This window comes from Chiloscyllium plagiosum, chromosome 11 (genome assembly GCF_004010195.1).
Source record: "Chiloscyllium plagiosum isolate BGI_BamShark_2017 chromosome 11, ASM401019v2, whole genome shotgun sequence".
In the NCBI taxonomy this organism is placed as follows: Eukaryota; Metazoa; Chordata; class Chondrichthyes; order Orectolobiformes; family Hemiscylliidae; genus Chiloscyllium; species Chiloscyllium plagiosum.
This window is the reverse complement of record NC_057720.1, coordinates 64,576,039-64,592,288: the sequence shown is the minus strand read 5'-3', so window position 1 is coordinate 64,592,288 and position 16,250 is coordinate 64,576,039. Positions and strand designations below refer to the sequence as shown.

Below are 16,250 nucleotides of genomic sequence, written 5' to 3'. Positions count from 1 at the left end.
AATATTCAAGGCTGGAAAGTGGAACTAGGTCTGTTGAGTAGTTTTGGCCATACAGACAGGATGGGCCAAAATCCTCTTTTGTGCTGTATGATTCTTATTTGCTGGACAGAATGCAGTCATCTCTGCACAAGGGAGACCAAATACAGACTGGGTGATGGTTTTGTGGAACATTTCAACTCAGTTCGCAAACATCACTCCAGTTGAATACCAGCTGAAAACACCATCCTGCTGTCGTTGCTCACATTTCTGTCCTAGGCCTGCTTCGACATTCCAGCAAAGCCCATCACAAGATGAAGAAGCAGCATCTCATGTCTTGCTTAGACACTTTAAACCAACATAGAGCTCAACAACTTCAGAGCATGAACACTGTCTTCCTTTTTAACTTTTTTTATCTCCCACAGCATCAGTATCTTTATGTCATGCTTTTACTTTAAATCAGAACTGACCTTTACTCTTCTCCTATGCACCAAAGCTTTGTTTCTCTGTTACATATCACTCCCTCTGCCTTTTGTTCCAAGACACCCTTGATATCTAATTTCCCTTTCTGTCTAACTATTCTCTGACCTCCCCCACCCCATCTTTCTTTTACAAGGATTAAGTCCATTACATTTCCAACTCTTTTCATTTTTGAAGAAAAGTAATTTTACACTTGCAATTTCATTTATGATTCTTCCTCCATAAATGCTGTCAGATCAAATGCTGTTGATTTGCTGAAGCACTTTCTTTTTTGAGCCAAATTTATTAAATCAAAAAGTAATTGCATGGTCCCTTTTAATACTGCTTATGAGGATCATATTGGTTGGCATCACATTGTGCTGTTTGAAATGAAACACTGGAGGGTTCAAAGTGGAAAATGGGCCTTCCAGAAAATGCAAGACCATCTGCATATACTAATTTCAACATTGAATGTTACCACTATGTGGTTTTGACATAAGCACAGTCTCTTTCCTCTACCAGTATGGCAGGTAATGAACATTTGGCTGGTATATTCTGGCACTTTCTGCCTGCCATTTCTAATTGAGAATAATCTATAGAATCCCTACAGTGCAGCAAGAGGCAATTCAGCCTATCGAGTCTGCACCAACCCTCTGAATTATCCCTGTAATCATGCATTTACCATGGCTAATTCACCTAGCCTGCACATCCCTGGACACTTTGGACAATTTAGACTAGATTAGATTAGATTCCCTACAGCGTGGAAGTCCACACTGACCCTCCGAAGAGTAACCCACCCAGACCCATTTCCCTCTGCCTATGGGCAATTTAGCATGGCCAATTCACCTGACCTGCACATCTTTGGACTGTGGGAGGAAACCGGAACACACAGAGGAAACCCACGCAGACACAGGGAGAATGTGCAAGCTCCACAGACAGTCAGCTTTAGCATGGCCTATTCACCTAACCTGCACATCTTTGGACCATGGGAGGAAACTGGAGCATGCAGCAGAAACCCAGAGTACTTGCAAACTCGACACAGTCATCCAAGGCTAAAGTCGAATCTGGGTACCTGGCACTGTGAAGCAACAGTGCTAATCACTGAGCCACCAAGCCCACCATTTATAATTTTAGTATTAACATATTCATCTTTTTTGGGTCACCTTTTCTTCAGACAAGAAATATTATTCTGTGAAAGGTGTCCCATCATCAGATTTATCCTTTAATACCTAAAATCATTATCTCCAGGCCATTCCATAAATGAGGCCTTCACCAAGATTGTGTTTTCCACTCTGAGAAGTCAGTAGCATTTTTAAATGTACTTTACGTATGTAGGTATTACAAAATAGTTATCCGAATTTAGGCAAAACCCTTCACGTTTCCTTTTATTTGAAATTGCTTTTAAATTTTATATCGTAACTTATGGTATTGCATCTCTACAAAGGTATTCAATCTCCGAGTTTAGATGATAACTATCAATCACTGTGTGTGTGCATATGTATGTGTGTGAGAGAGACATTCTGTGCCCCTTTCAATAGCACTGTTTTTGCTTCCAGTTATCCATCATTCTCTGTAAAACTGAAACTAGACAAGCTTATTCCTACAGAATGATAGCTGCATTTTCTGGAGTTATATTTCAATTATGAGAGGATTATTTAAGCAGGAAAATACTGATTATGTTAAAATAATTAAAATTAAGCATCGATTTAGAAGTACCTGTGTGCCTGTTACCTTATTTAATAAAATTCCTGCAAATGTCTGAAGATCCAGCTGTAATTCATATTGGCAATTCACCTGCAGAAGCTGAAAGAAGTTGATTTATCTATATCAATAATCACAAATTTTGGAAGTGGATTTTTTGTTGTTTTTATTTATGATAATTAATTCATTAAAAATAATATTAGATCCAATATTAAATGGATAAAGGGTTTTCAAAATACAAAGTCATGAAAAAAAGAACTTGCATGCTCCATTTGAAACACTAATAGTTCAAACATTCAGTTTGAAATATACGGCAACACCATTGTATGTGTTTATTATGATACAAAACTCATTCAAGTTAAACATGTTTAAATTCAGAATGTATATGTGCATCCCAGAAAATATGTAGAGAAAGGTGAATTGATATTGGAGATCTCTTGCTTCTGCAACTCTATCTGCAGTAGTGGCATTGTGACTGTTTCAGAGTATAAGCAGTTTTGGGGATATAAAGTTATTCCAAAAAAAGTGTGCATCCTTCTTATTCCCATCTTCAAGAATCAAATAGCCACTATAAAGAGAAACTGAATAGCTGTGTACATTATTCCAGACAGAACGCAACAGAACATAGAATGATCTCAGTTTCTAAATGTTTCTGTTGTAATGCCTCATAAGATATTACAACATGGAATGTGAGTGAAGAAATTATGATTTAAAATAATGTGCAGTCACATCCATTTTGTCTTCCAATAGATTCAGATAGAGATTTTAAGATCATGATACAAAATGACTTTGTTGGTAATTGAGTTGAAAGTAAATTGTATATGGGGGACAAAGCACTTTTGGCCTTTGCATGTAATTACTAATATATTCAAATGTTTGTAGTAACACCCCATTGTGCAATTTCACTCTTCCAGGGTTTGACGAAAATTCAAACAAATTTCTGTAAGTATAAGAGTAGTTGGAGCTAATGAAATAAGGAATTCCAATGCTTTTGAAATGGAGATTCCTTCCTCAACCAGGGCCTATTTTAACACAATATTCAGATTTATCTTACAGTGCAATGCTGTTGATGGTGTTGGAAACTCCTTGCTTTGTGGATTGTTGTTCTGCTCCTACTTTTCCCTCCTCCAACTGAGTCTTTCTTTGGAAACATTATAAGTCATTATATGTAAATCAATCAAACTGCTTCTTTAATATGCTGGAGCATTGGGATCTAGACAAGTCACACCTTCTTTATGTGGCGCTAACTGCTAGTTGCTGATAAGTACATGGCAGATGGGTAAGCCATTTGTGAGGTGTCAGGTTGCAGTTGGACGAGTGAGTATGTACATCAGGATAGTCAGGTGAGGGGAAGGGTTGTCAGTTTGGGGGCCGGTGAGGACAGTTCATGAGGGAGGTGGGATATGGTAGTTAGATGATGGGGGTTATTCAGGTAGGGTCTTGGGAGTGGTGGGAGGGGTGGGGGTGGTTGTGATGTGGAGAGAGAAAGCAAAATTGCGCTTTATGAAGATCAGTTGTCCAGTTACTCAGGAACTAGACTAGGGCTTTTCTGTCTAACATTTTGATGGTAATGATCCAAGTTAGTAAATAAGAAAATGCCCAAAATCTCAGACTTTAACTCTGGTGGGTGCTGTGATGTAATAACAATTTCATACAGCAGAATATTGGAGGAGAAAGGCCCACTTATGGTTCCTACCCCTCAATTAAAGCCATTTACTTCGCTTTCCTCACTACATAGGCTTATGGAAAGAATTTAATTAACAAAAAGGCCTACTCCTCTTCCTTTTAAGATTTCTCCTCCTGCTCCTTTGGCAGCAACAAAGGAAGAGTTTTATATTATGACAGGATTAGGTAGTGGGTAAATATACTGCCTCAATTCTCTTCTGTCAACAAACTTACAATATAAAAAAATGCCAGATCCATGTTAGCAGTAAAAGTACCATTGAAGAAGCACAGCAAAACCTGATACTACCATCACTTATCACCTACACAGTCACTGTCCAACAGGTTTTCAGAACAAGAATTGTATCTGAGGTTTTCTTTGTCTCCTGAGCTCGCTGTTGCTAATTGTATCCTGACTGGTCACCCTAATTGGAATGAATCACAGATTGAAAAAATAAGCAATGTTCAGTAAAACAATTGCATACTATGTCCATTCCAAGTATTTGGTGAGAAAGTAAATGAATTATAAAATGAGAAGTCCTTTTACAGTTAGAAACAAAGGACTCAACAATAAAACAAAAGTCTGGATCAGTGGTGCTGGAAGAGCACAGCAATTCAGGCAGCATCCGAGGACAGGCAAAATTGACGTTTCGGGCAAAAGCCCTTCATCAGGAATAAAGGCAGAGAGCCTGAAGCGTGGAGAGATAAGCTAGAGGACGGTGGGGGTGGGGAGAGAGTGGCATAGAGTCGAGTTTGTTTCAGGACATGGTTGAAGAGCTTCAGGGCTGAGGAAATGACCTGGGAGTTGCAGTGAGAGAGAGACTCCCTGAGATTCTTGTAGAGAGAGGAGGAAAACTTCTTCAAGGCAGCCCGAAACGTCGATTTTGCCTGTCCTCGGATGCTGCCTGAATTGCTGTGCTCTTCCAGCACCACTGATCCAGAATCTGGTTTCCAGAATCTGCAGTCATTGTTTTTACCTCGTTGAATGAAACAAAAGTCCTGAGTTAAATGGAGCTAACTCCATGTCACCATCAAACATCACAACACTCTTTGGCAATATTATGTTTAAAACTACTGTATGAGTGTATTAAAATCCTTGTAAAGTAGCTAAAGTTGGCTAACCATTTCAGAAAGTGTTAGTAATTGATTATATTTAACAAATCATTAAACAAAGGACCTAGTCAGGTTGACTTATTGTCACCTTCAATTAGAACATTTATGAATTCTGTAATTCTAGACAAAAGAAACAAGATCTATGTTTGATGGATAACAGAATGCAAGTTAGGGTGTTGTTGGATAATTTAAGTTTTTAGCCTCATAATGACTGTACACTTACTGACTATTGATGCATTTTTATAAAAATGTGTTTCCTTTACTGAAAATGAAACTCTGCATTATTCCATTGATCAAACTTGGATAATACTGTTGTAAAATCCCATAACCATAATCAACTGACACTCCCTTCCAGTTATTAATTAAAGACAATATTTTATTGCAAGAAATTGTACAATGGAGTATGGAAATAGACACATTGATAGTTGTACATTACAATTGCAAATCGACAGAATTTTTTTTCAAAATTGTGATAAGTTAGTTTATAATAACAATTAAAATAATGTGATACTTGCAGTTGCATAACTTTTAATTATTTAGCACTGTGTATTTTTTAATCATCATCCCTGGTGATAGTAGTGTGATTCTATGCTTTTTTAAAATTCCACTTGATGAGTATTTGTTTTTTTCCCTGTTTTGGATTTTCTGTGACATACAGCTCAAGCGTTGGGAGGCCAATAACTAGCATACCTCTACAATGCATCTCAGGTTTCAAAGAATGACTATTCCTGAAACAAAAGGCCCATTTCCCTCCTCCTGTCTTCCAAAAGGAAACCTGTGATATTCAATCTCTTTGTCTTTTTGGGAAAAGGGCTGTGAATTCCTCACATAGGACAAACACAGGTCTTAACATAGAACTGTCCTATCCCTCCACTTAAAAGATAAATGGAAATGTTTCCCTTATTGCAATGACTGGCTTTATTGCAAAACGTCAATTCTCCTGCTCCTTGGATGCTGCCAGACCTGCAGTGCTTTTCCAGCACCACACTCTTGACTCTAATCTCCAGCATCGGCAGTCCTCACTTTCACCTTATATTTTTAGTTATGTAGTTGATTAGTTTTTGTTTGAAAATTCACAATTATAACCCTGAATTGTACATTCAAACGTCAGCTGTGGATACTGATATTGAAGTTTGAAAGAAATGACTGCAGAGCAGGTACAATTTTGGCTGCATCAAAATAACCCAACTTTTGTATGATTAGTTCTTTACTCAAAGTGATTGCTGCATCTGAAATATTAAGGTTGCTGTATTTACACTACACCTTAGAGCAGGATAAGTGAGAGATTGGCGAACTCTGAATTATATAAAAAACCACAGGCCAGTATCACTTTATGCTGCTAGAGTGTTAGAAAGTGTGAAGTCACACAACATCAACATTAATTCCATTAATCAATAGATAACAGCAAGATCCATTGCTACACTTATTTGAACAGTGAAGAGGAAAGTGATCAGACAGGCATACAGTCTTGGTATTGGCATAAATCTAAACTGGGCATTCTACTAAATGATTACATTGCAGGTATTAATTTATGGCTGAAACTATACTGAACTGAAGCCTAAATTCTATGTTATAAACAGAGTAATGTAAATAATTGTACAGCATTCCAAGTATTGTCAGCAGGTGAAAATAAGACATGATTTTAATAATTCCTTTATACATTAACAAACAGCTATAAGAAGAAACTAAATTATATCAGATTACAATGTCTATCTTTTGTAGATACCATCCAAAACTTCAAAGCAGACTTGAAAATAGAATCTATTGTAAAGGTTTTGTTAACATTACAGATCCTGTTTTAAACAAAGGAAGTTGCTGGCTTTGAATCTCCTGCAATTGTTTTGAATTGTGATAATAACCACCTCTTCTGTACCAAAAACTGTTCCATTGTCCTTCACATAATCTCCTTTTTTTAAAGCACACTCTTCAATTATTGTTTGGTGCACTTGGGTGTAAACTCGGATTTTTTTCTTACAGTCCATTCAAACCGAATCACTGCGTACCCACTTGAAGCCTTACGTGGTGAAAAAGACACTTTAAAAAATCGAGAACAGACCTCTTCTCTTGTCACTTCACAAGGAAAGCAGAAGAATAGGAAGTGCAATCCAATGTAATCTAGATCAGATCTCTCAGTAAAGGCCTTTGGTCAAAGTAGAAATAGGGTTTTTTGGTTTCTTGGAATTGTTATATTGGAGTTTGAATGTCAAGGTGCTTTCTTCACTGATTGGTGATCCAACAGATTTGTTTACTGCAATGATGAGTCACTTACCACCAATTCCTTTCCCTTTGCTTCTACATCAATGATGATCTACATTGGAGAATCTTTCTCATCCTCCTTAGCTTCATCCTGGTTCAATGTACTTTGTTCCTTGTCCTTTTCAGAATATTCAAGTGCTATTTCAGTGTCTGTGGTGTCGATTGTTCTCACTTCTTCAACTGCATCTTTGTGCAATATTGGACTACTTTCAGAAACATGATTAGACTCAATGTTGTCAATGCAAGGCTCAATTTCTAGACATTCATTTTGCTTTACTGCTTCTGTCATTTTTTTGTCTTGATCTACAAGATTATTAACAGTTGCTGGTAAGTCTTCTTTTGACACCTCTTCCTCACTCTGATTTTTCATACATTCCTCAACTGTAGATGGTGAGCTTTTGCTTTTGAGATCTTCTTCACCATGTTCTTCCTCAAGCTCCTCAACTGTGGATGGTGAGCTTTTAGGTACATTATCTTCCACACCATGCTCTTCCTCAAGCTCCTCAACTGTGGATGGTGAGCTTTTAGGTACATTATCTTCCACACCATGCTCTTCCAAAAGCTCCTCAACTGTGGATGGTGAGCCTTTGGGTTCCTTATCTTCCTCACCAGGCTCTTCCAAAAGCTCAACTGTGGATGGTGATTCTTTGGGTTCCTTATCTTCCTCATCATGTTCTTCCAAAAGCTCCTCAACGGTTGACTGTGAGTCTTTAGATTCATCATCTTCCTCTCCTTGTTCTCCCACAAGTTCCTTAACTGTTGATTGCAAGGTTTTGAGTTCATTAGCTTTCTCACTGTGGCTTTCTACAAGTTCCTCAACTGGTGCTAGTATGTTTTCTACTTTAGGTTCTTTACTATCCTCACTTTGACCTTCCACAAGTTCAATTGCCAACACATCATCTTCTTTCATTTCTTCTACATCCTTAAATTGTTCATCCATGTTTGGACTAGATTCCTTGTCTACTTGACTATGGCTTTCATCATTAGGCGGAATAGCTTTCTGAGTCTCGGGACCCTCTTCAACTGGCACAACTGCCACCGTTAACAGATCATGTATTTCTTTCAAACTATCAGGAGCTGGGGAATTGTCCCTTTCATCTTGTACTTCAGCCTGTCTATTCTGGCATTCATTTGTTGGTATGTTATCATTATTGTTCTGGTTATCAACTGTGATTACTTTGTCAGGTTCCTGACAAGTCATTGTGCTTGGACTAGTTTCCTGCACTGCATTGGCATCTACTTGCATAATCCCTTCTCCATTCTGTTTAGAATCTAATGTAGTATGAAGAATTTTATCCGGTGAGGCTGATGACTGTTCACATTCCTGTATCTCAATCAGTGAGGATTCTGTTGCAGGAGCAGACATTTGTAAAGTCACTTTTTCTACAGTTTCTAATCCCTCAGCATCTGAACCTTCAGATGATGTTTTAGCAGGGCTCCTTGATTGAGAATCTGGTGGAGTCTTTCCTTCATTTTTATCAGTGAGATTGCTATCACTGTCACTAGTGTAAGTCATGTTGTCTTCAAAGAGGTTGTGTTTCTTCAAGATGGCAGCTTCATTCACCACTATCAAGAAAAAAACAAGTTGATTCTCAAATGAAAATAAATTAAAACAACATAGTTTACCTTACTGAAATGCAACATTTCTATTAGAAATTTTGCACAAGAGATAATCAGTCAAAAATGGAGGCCAAGCCATAAGAAATAATAGCATGGTTAGCTAAAAGCTCAAACCAAAGCTTTGGGTTTTAAACAGAGTCTTAAAGGAGGATAGGAAGATGCAGAGAAAGTGAATACAAAGAGAGAGTGCAACTGAAGGCATGATCAAAGGAGACTGGATGCTCAGGAGTGAGAGGAATGAAGAACTCTGGAAATTGTAGAAGGAGATTATAAACATGGGAGAATTTGGATCATGGAGAGGGTGAGAATTTTAAAATAGTGAAAAATTGGTGACTGGAGAGCAAAGAAATTCAGCAAAAGTAGTGGTGATTGATGAACAAGACTTGCTGCATGTAGAATTTAGTCATCAAACTTTTAGAACAGTTGTAATCTATAGGTAATGGGCCTGAAATCACTGGAACAGTTAATTTTTAAAGTAATAATGGAGTAGCTTAATTTTTCAAGAGCAGGTAGGAATGAAGTCAATGTAATGGCATGAGGTTGAATGTAGTGACAAAGTTGGCATCTAGGACAAAAAGCCTGCATGATTAGCACCACATCCACAAGCACCCACTCCCTCCACCACTGAAGCTCAGTAGCAGCAGTGTGTACTATCTACAAGATGCACTGCAGAAATTCACCAAAGATTCTCAGACAGGAACTTCCAAATCCGTGACCACTTATATTGAGAAGGATAAGGGCAGTAGATACATGGGAGTACCACCACCTGCAAGTTCCCCTTCAAGCCACTCACCACCCCAAATTTGGAAATATATTGCCATTCTTTCAGTGTCACTGAGTAAAATCCGAAAATTCTCTCCCCAAGGGCATTGTGGCTCAACCCACAGCACATGGACTGCAATGGTTCAAAAAACCACCTTCTCAAGGTCAACTACAGTTAGGAAAGAAATGCCAGCCAGCAATGCCCATATCCCATGAATGAATAAAAAACCTACACGATATTTGGGTATTATATAGGGGCCATACTGCATAGCTGTCTAAGTCAGTTCACAGTGATAAAATATTTCCTTCCTTCCTTAACCCATACTGAGCCAGTGAGCGGGAAAGTAACTGGAAGATCTTTTTCTTTTTTAATGAAAGTCAAGACACGATTAAATGACCAGACCAAGTGCTGTTGTGTTGTTATTTTTTTATGACCCAATTAGCTTATATTCAATGCTACGTTTAAATTAATGGTCTTCCAGAACTCTACCAGCCACGTTGAAGCTTCAGCTAATTTTCTAAGGTTGGCACTTATGAAACAAAATACTCACCTTTGACCACCTCCCTGAGAACGGTCTCAAGTAAGATTTCTTCATAGATATTCTCCATTTGAATGAGCTTTGTGTAATCTGAAAAGATGTATTGCTCAAACTTCTGGAGCTCCTGTTGAATGAGAAAATGAATTTGACATTCAGCTCTTTACTAACCAGCATAATATTTTATTTTTACGATCCTCAATTCAGGCATTCGCTTTGTTTCATCAGCTACGGGTTTCAGTCATAAGGAGAATATCATTTTCAAGACATATGGTTGAAACATTCCTTTAGGTGATTGCATGAGATCTTTGAATACAATAGAGTTGACTGCAGATCCTCATCCAATAGGAGCAAGGCAGGTAAATACTCCACCATCTCCTGCTCCAACCTGGTTAACTCTGGGGTGGAAAGGCCTGTTGTTAGTCTTCCTGTCCCACCACATTTAAGACCCTTAAACAGCCAATTCATGAGAAATTAGGGGTCACATTCTACTAGTGCCAGTATTTACCCAGATGCAGATGGGTCTGTCACTGTGGGAAGAACAAGCTATGTAGATTGTCCGTCATTTCCTGAGGGTCAGGCAGTGGGTTAGTGGGAAGAACCATATTCAAAGATACTCAGCATCTAATCGAGGTGCATGGCATCAGGAAGATGGATGGGCAGAGCTGCTGAGAGCCACACCCTACATTTATTGCTGACGAGAGCACATTTCCACCCTTCCCCCCCCCCACCCCACCCACTCCACTCAAAAGCTCCTCTTGCGAGATTCTAAATAAAAACTGAAAAAATTGCCGATGCTGTAAATCAGAAACAAAAACAGGAATTGTTAGAAAATCTCAGCAGGTCTGGCAGCAACTGTGGAGAGAAATCAGAGTTATTGTTTCAGGTTGAGTGACTCTTCCTCAAAACCTAAAACATTAACTTGGATTTCTCTCCACAGATGCTGCCAGATCTGCTGAGCTTTCCCATCGTTTTCTGTTTCTGTTTCTTGAGGGATCCTGTTTAGCTAACAGAAGTAGGGAGGCACTTTTTTTTATACTCGGAGTCATTTCTTCATAAGGATGGAGTGACATGAAACATTGCCTTTTGTTTTTGTGTTAACGTTTGGTGTATTTGGATTGACACAGAATCAGAACTAGAAGAATTAATCAATATTCTCAATCATTATCAACTCAGTAAACTTTAAACCTATAACAAACAAGGGAAGACTCCATTTCCTAAACACCGTTTAAATGGGCACATGACAATAGACATAAGGAAACAAAATATGCTTTTTTAAAAAAAAGATAACTGACACATACACCTAAACATAAAAGCCATTACCCTAAATACAGTTTAAGCAGAGTGATGAAGTATGAGCTGATTCATTTCCATCATATATTCACAAAGCCAGAATACATTAACCCAGAAGTTACTATAACCACTAGTGCTTCCAATTAAACCTGTTGGACTATAACCTGGTGTTGTGTGATTTTTAACTTTGTACATCCCAGTCCAACACCGGCATCTCCAAATCATATCTTACCTTTGCATCTCAGCTCTCAATTCCAGATTTAATTTTAACAGCTGAGAAGTGTTCACTACAATAACACCAACTGCAATCTTTCCCATAGGGTGGCTCCTGAACATGTATCAACTTTAGAGATACCACATTAATTTACAAGTAATTCATTACTTCAGTAATTTCAAATTTCCTTGCTCTCTGTTAGCTCAATGTTCCTATGTTGTGACAGATTTGAAATATTCTTATACTTTGCAGCATCTGTCAATCTCCTAACTCCATGAAGCTTCCCTCTTTCTTTCACTCTCCTTGTAGCCAGTAGTTTTCCCATTTCTTCCCGGTCCTCCTGCAGCTTCCGTATCTCTTAAGTTTCATCTCTGACTTCCCAATCTCCCCAAACCTTCCTCGCAACCCCTTCAACTTTCCTCTTAGAGTTGTGGCTTCCCCATTGCTCTCCAGTTTCATGTCTCCTTTGTCCTCCTTACATTCTCCCTCTTCCCCACAATCGCTTCACTCCACATGGGCAGACTCTGCCTCAACATAAAGGCTGTCCCTGCTCCTTCCAGCAGTGGCAAAAGGCTTCTTCCAGACCTGGATCTCTCTCCAGGACTGGGGAAAACAGTGTCTGGCTCCCAGCCCCTGTCAGCCACATCTAAACCTTGGTGCAACTGCCCCCAGACCTTAGCCTCTCCACTCCCCAGTGAATCCCTCAATTCCAGCGGTTACCAAGCTGACCGGTGCTCCTCCGATCACAGGTTGTTCCTTTGTCACATTAGTTGCTGACAGGTTTGTTAATGAGCCTTGTGAGCGAAGCAGCCTGTGATTAGAGGGAGTCAAGCAAGAGGCTGAAGGAACACAGCAAGCCAGGCAGCATCAGGAAGTGCAGCTCTCTCTACCCCCATCTCCATTCCAGAAGAAGGGTTATACCTGAAACATCGACTTCTGCGCCTCCTAATGCTGCCTGGCTTGCTGTGTTCTTTCAGCCTCCTGCTCATCTGCTTTGGATTCCAGCATCTGCAGTTTTCCTGTATGTGATTGACTGTGATTAGAGGAGCTTCTCACTATTTCCTCCCTGTCCATTCAGACTTCTCTCTGATTGGTCACCCTCATGAGCAAATTTTCCTCAGTGGGGATGGATTTGTTCACAGTTCCCTGTCTGACCCTGTTACACTGTGAGCCCCACACCCCCACCCCACCAGCATCCCACCTGCCATCAGTTAGTTGGTCCCAGGTTGCTCCTGATTCCTGGTCCCTGGTGGCTGTCATTCTGGCAGTAGCCACCACCTCCTCTGCTGAGCAAAAGAACTGCAGGCTTCTGATTGGCTAGCAGTAACCAAAATTTAGGATTCCTGCCCATTCTGTGTCAACTTTTCCCAATTAACCTGTTCAGAAATGCTATTACACACCCTCGAAATAGGTGAGAACTTGAACCCTGGCCTCCTGATCCAGAGGCAGGGACACTACCACTACTGCCTCACATTTTGTCTTGATCCTGGACTCAGACCTGACCCCAGATATCTGTCTGACTGGCTCATGATCTCTGACTGAATCCGCAGGTGACAGTCAAGCCACCTCCTGTGTCCACAAGATTTCAGCGATTTTATTTCCTACAATTATTTAAATGCGAAAAATATATTGAAGGTATAGAGTGTAGGCATCAGATTTGCTCTGCTCTGCTTAACCTCTCCTTATCTCTCTCATTTTCATTAACTCACTATTTAACAATATCCCTGCAGCAGAAGGAGAAATTCCAGATGTTAAGTATCTGTGCTCATTGTGACACAACATTATTTCAAATAATCTTATTTTTTGGTTACATAGCAGAAATGAGATTTAGAGTAGTTACTTTTTAATGGAGAGTTTAATCCTATTTAAGAAAATAGTTACAATTTAGTTTAAACAAAAGACAAACACAGAAGTCTATGAAGGCAACCAATCTTAAGCTTACAGAATGAAGATTAAAGCATCGTTAGATTCCTCAAAAGCTTACTGTAACAGCAAGATCTGGTGCGAGTCAAGTCTTCCTTCTAGCTACAAACTCAATCTCCCATTTCCAAGGGATACATTTCCCTCTTTTTAGGTTCAGTTGTTTTCCATTCTTCAACTGACGGCAGAATAATTTTTCTCCTCTTGTCCCTCTGAAACAGCAGATACTCAGGACTTTAAAAATCCTCCATTGATGGTTGCTATTTGATTCCCAGGGATACAGATAGGAAAATAAAGTAATAAGTGCCCAAACTTTCTTCTAAACTACACTTCCAGGGATTTCAAGTGAACAACAGTATAAAAAATGTCTCCAGTAACTACAGCTGCTATCCCTCCACAGTTAGAGATAAACAAAAGCTGCAGATGCTGGAATCCAAAGTAGGGAGGCAGGTAGTTGGAAGAATGCAACAAGTCAGACAGCATCAGGAGGTGGAGAAATCGGCATTTTGGGTATAACCCTTCTTCAGGAATGGAGGTGAGGGTAGGGGGAGCTGCAAATAAACAAGGCGGGGGGGGAGGTTATGTATTGGGGTGGGAGTTATGAGGTAGTGGTAGGTGAACATAGGTAGTGGCCACGACCTGGTTGGTCGATAGAAGGAAAAATCCAGTTGGTAGTTGGAAGGAAGGGTCGTTCAGAGGTGTGGAAGGGAGGATGGGAGATGGAAAGGGAGTTGGGGAATGGGTGGGAAGGTTATTTGAAATTGGAGAACTCCATGATGATTCCGCCATGCTGTAGGCTACCAGGTGGAAGATGAGGTGCGCAATGCTAGGCTGATCTATTGCTCAGGTCAGCAACTCCTCCCAAATCATATCAAGCCTTGCCCAGTCTTCAGGGAAAGGCAAGTGAAAAAAAACAAGAAACGTGAATTTTGATTTTCAGTCAACTGTTCATGTGCAACTGTCTCTGAATTTGTTGATCTTGCCCTGAAATGTAAAATGAGGCAGATCCCACAGAACCAAGAACTAGGATTGTAATTTAATTCCCTCCTCTGAAGTGGGTTTGGTGGCATTGGGGCATTTTATCAGGTGGGAGGGTGATGGGTAGGGGCCCATCTCCCTTCCCATTTCTGCCCTGATTAAATGCAGGTCAGGAAGGCTCATACAAATCGTTAAAGCCCTATTCCCTGTGCTGATATTTAACTGTGGGGTTCAATGTCTTGGAAGCCCAAACAGAAACCTTATCAGAGCTGCTCGGAGGGAGTGAGGTGTATATAGCGTCATAGAGATGTACAGCATGGAACAGATTCTTCAGTCCAACTCGTTTATGCCGACCAGCTTTCCTAACCTAATTTAGTTTCATTTGCCAGCACTTGTCCCATACCCCTCCAAACCCTTCCTATTCATATAGTCATCCAGATGCCTTTTAAATGTTGCAATTGTACCAGCCTCCACCACTTCCTCTGGCAGCCCATTCCATAAATGCACCACCCTCTGCGTGAAAACGTTGCCCCTTAGGTCCCTTTATATCTTTCCCTTCTCACCCTAAACCCTTAGGTCCCTTTATATCTTTCCCTTCTCACCCTAAACCTGTGCCCTCTAATTTTGGACTCCCCAAACCCAGGGAAAAGACCTTGTCTATTTATCCTATCCATGCCCCTTATGATTTTGAAAACTTCTATAAGGTCACCCCTCAGTCTCCAACACTCCAAGAAAAACAGCCCCAGCCTGTTCAACCTCTCCCTGTAGCTCAAATCCTCCAACCCTGGCAACATCCTTGTAAATCTTTTCTGAACCCTTTCAAGTTTCACAATGTCTTTCCAATAGGAAGGAGACCAGATTGCATGCAACATTCCAACAGTGGCCTAACCAATGTCCTGTACAGCCGCAACATGACTTCCCAACTCTTACACTCAATGCTCTGACCAATAAAGGAAAGCATACCAAACACCACCTTCACTATCCTATCTACCTGAGACTCTACTTTCAAGGAATTATGAAACTGCACTTCAAGGTCTCTTTGTTCAGCAACACTCCCCAGAACCTTACCATTTAGTGTATAAGTCCTGCTCTGATTTGCTTTTCCAAAATGTAGCACCTCACATTTATCTAAATTAATCTCCATCTGCCACTCCTCAGCCCATTGACCCATCTGATCAAGATCACATTGTACTCTGAAGTAACCTTCTTCACTGTAACATATGTGACAAGAGATTCCACTACAGACCAGTCTATAATGGGCTGGCTTTGCGGGTGGGGGTGCCTTGCTCATAGCAACTGATCAGGGGACTCAGGATTAGGAAGGGAGTCCCATACCTGCCTTTGCAGTCACACCCTCTTCCCCTACCCCTTTCCCACAAATCTATCCTGTGATTACTCACATGTGGCCGGGGACCCTTTGTGACTCTTGTGTTGAATGGGTGCATTACCAGCAGCTGCAACCAGTCCCCCAATGGCACCACTGAGCAGTGCACAGTCATGGCCTCAGGCTGACCAGCAGCTCTTGCAGGGGTGGGAGTGCTGGGTGGAAGGGGTGCCAGTGTGGCATTTCCATTGCCAAAGGGATTTTGCCTGCTCTCCAGGTGGCAGGTGAGACCCTGTCACCTTGAGTAAATAGCAACCAAGACTACTACAGCTGGTTTTACTCGCAGCAATTCTGTAAGATAAATATGACAATAATAGACATATATAAATGCAAGCAGAATTAGGAAAATCAGTCCTAAACTCTTTTGTTAGCCCTG

The 16,250-nt window shown here is 40.3% G+C and overlaps 1 protein-coding gene across 4 annotated transcripts in view; it reads right to left on the bottom strand.

Moving 5' to 3' along the window:
- Nucleotides 1–5,266: 5,266 nt before the first annotated feature.
- Nucleotides 5,267–16,250, bottom strand: part of niban1a (niban apoptosis regulator 1a) — a 133,352-nt gene continuing 122,368 nt past the window's right edge. For all 4 annotated transcript variants that reach the window (XM_043699559.1, XM_043699560.1, XM_043699561.1 and 1 more), the window contains exons 13-14: nucleotides 10,101–10,212; nucleotides 5,267–8,733 (exon numbers count right to left, since the gene is read on the bottom strand). In XM_043699559.1, the coding sequence (XP_043555494.1) occupies nucleotides 7,220–8,733; nucleotides 10,101–10,212 (1,626 nt within the window). In that variant the 3' untranslated portion in view covers nucleotides 5,267–7,219. The remainder of the gene's footprint in view (nucleotides 8,734–10,100; nucleotides 10,213–16,250) is intronic.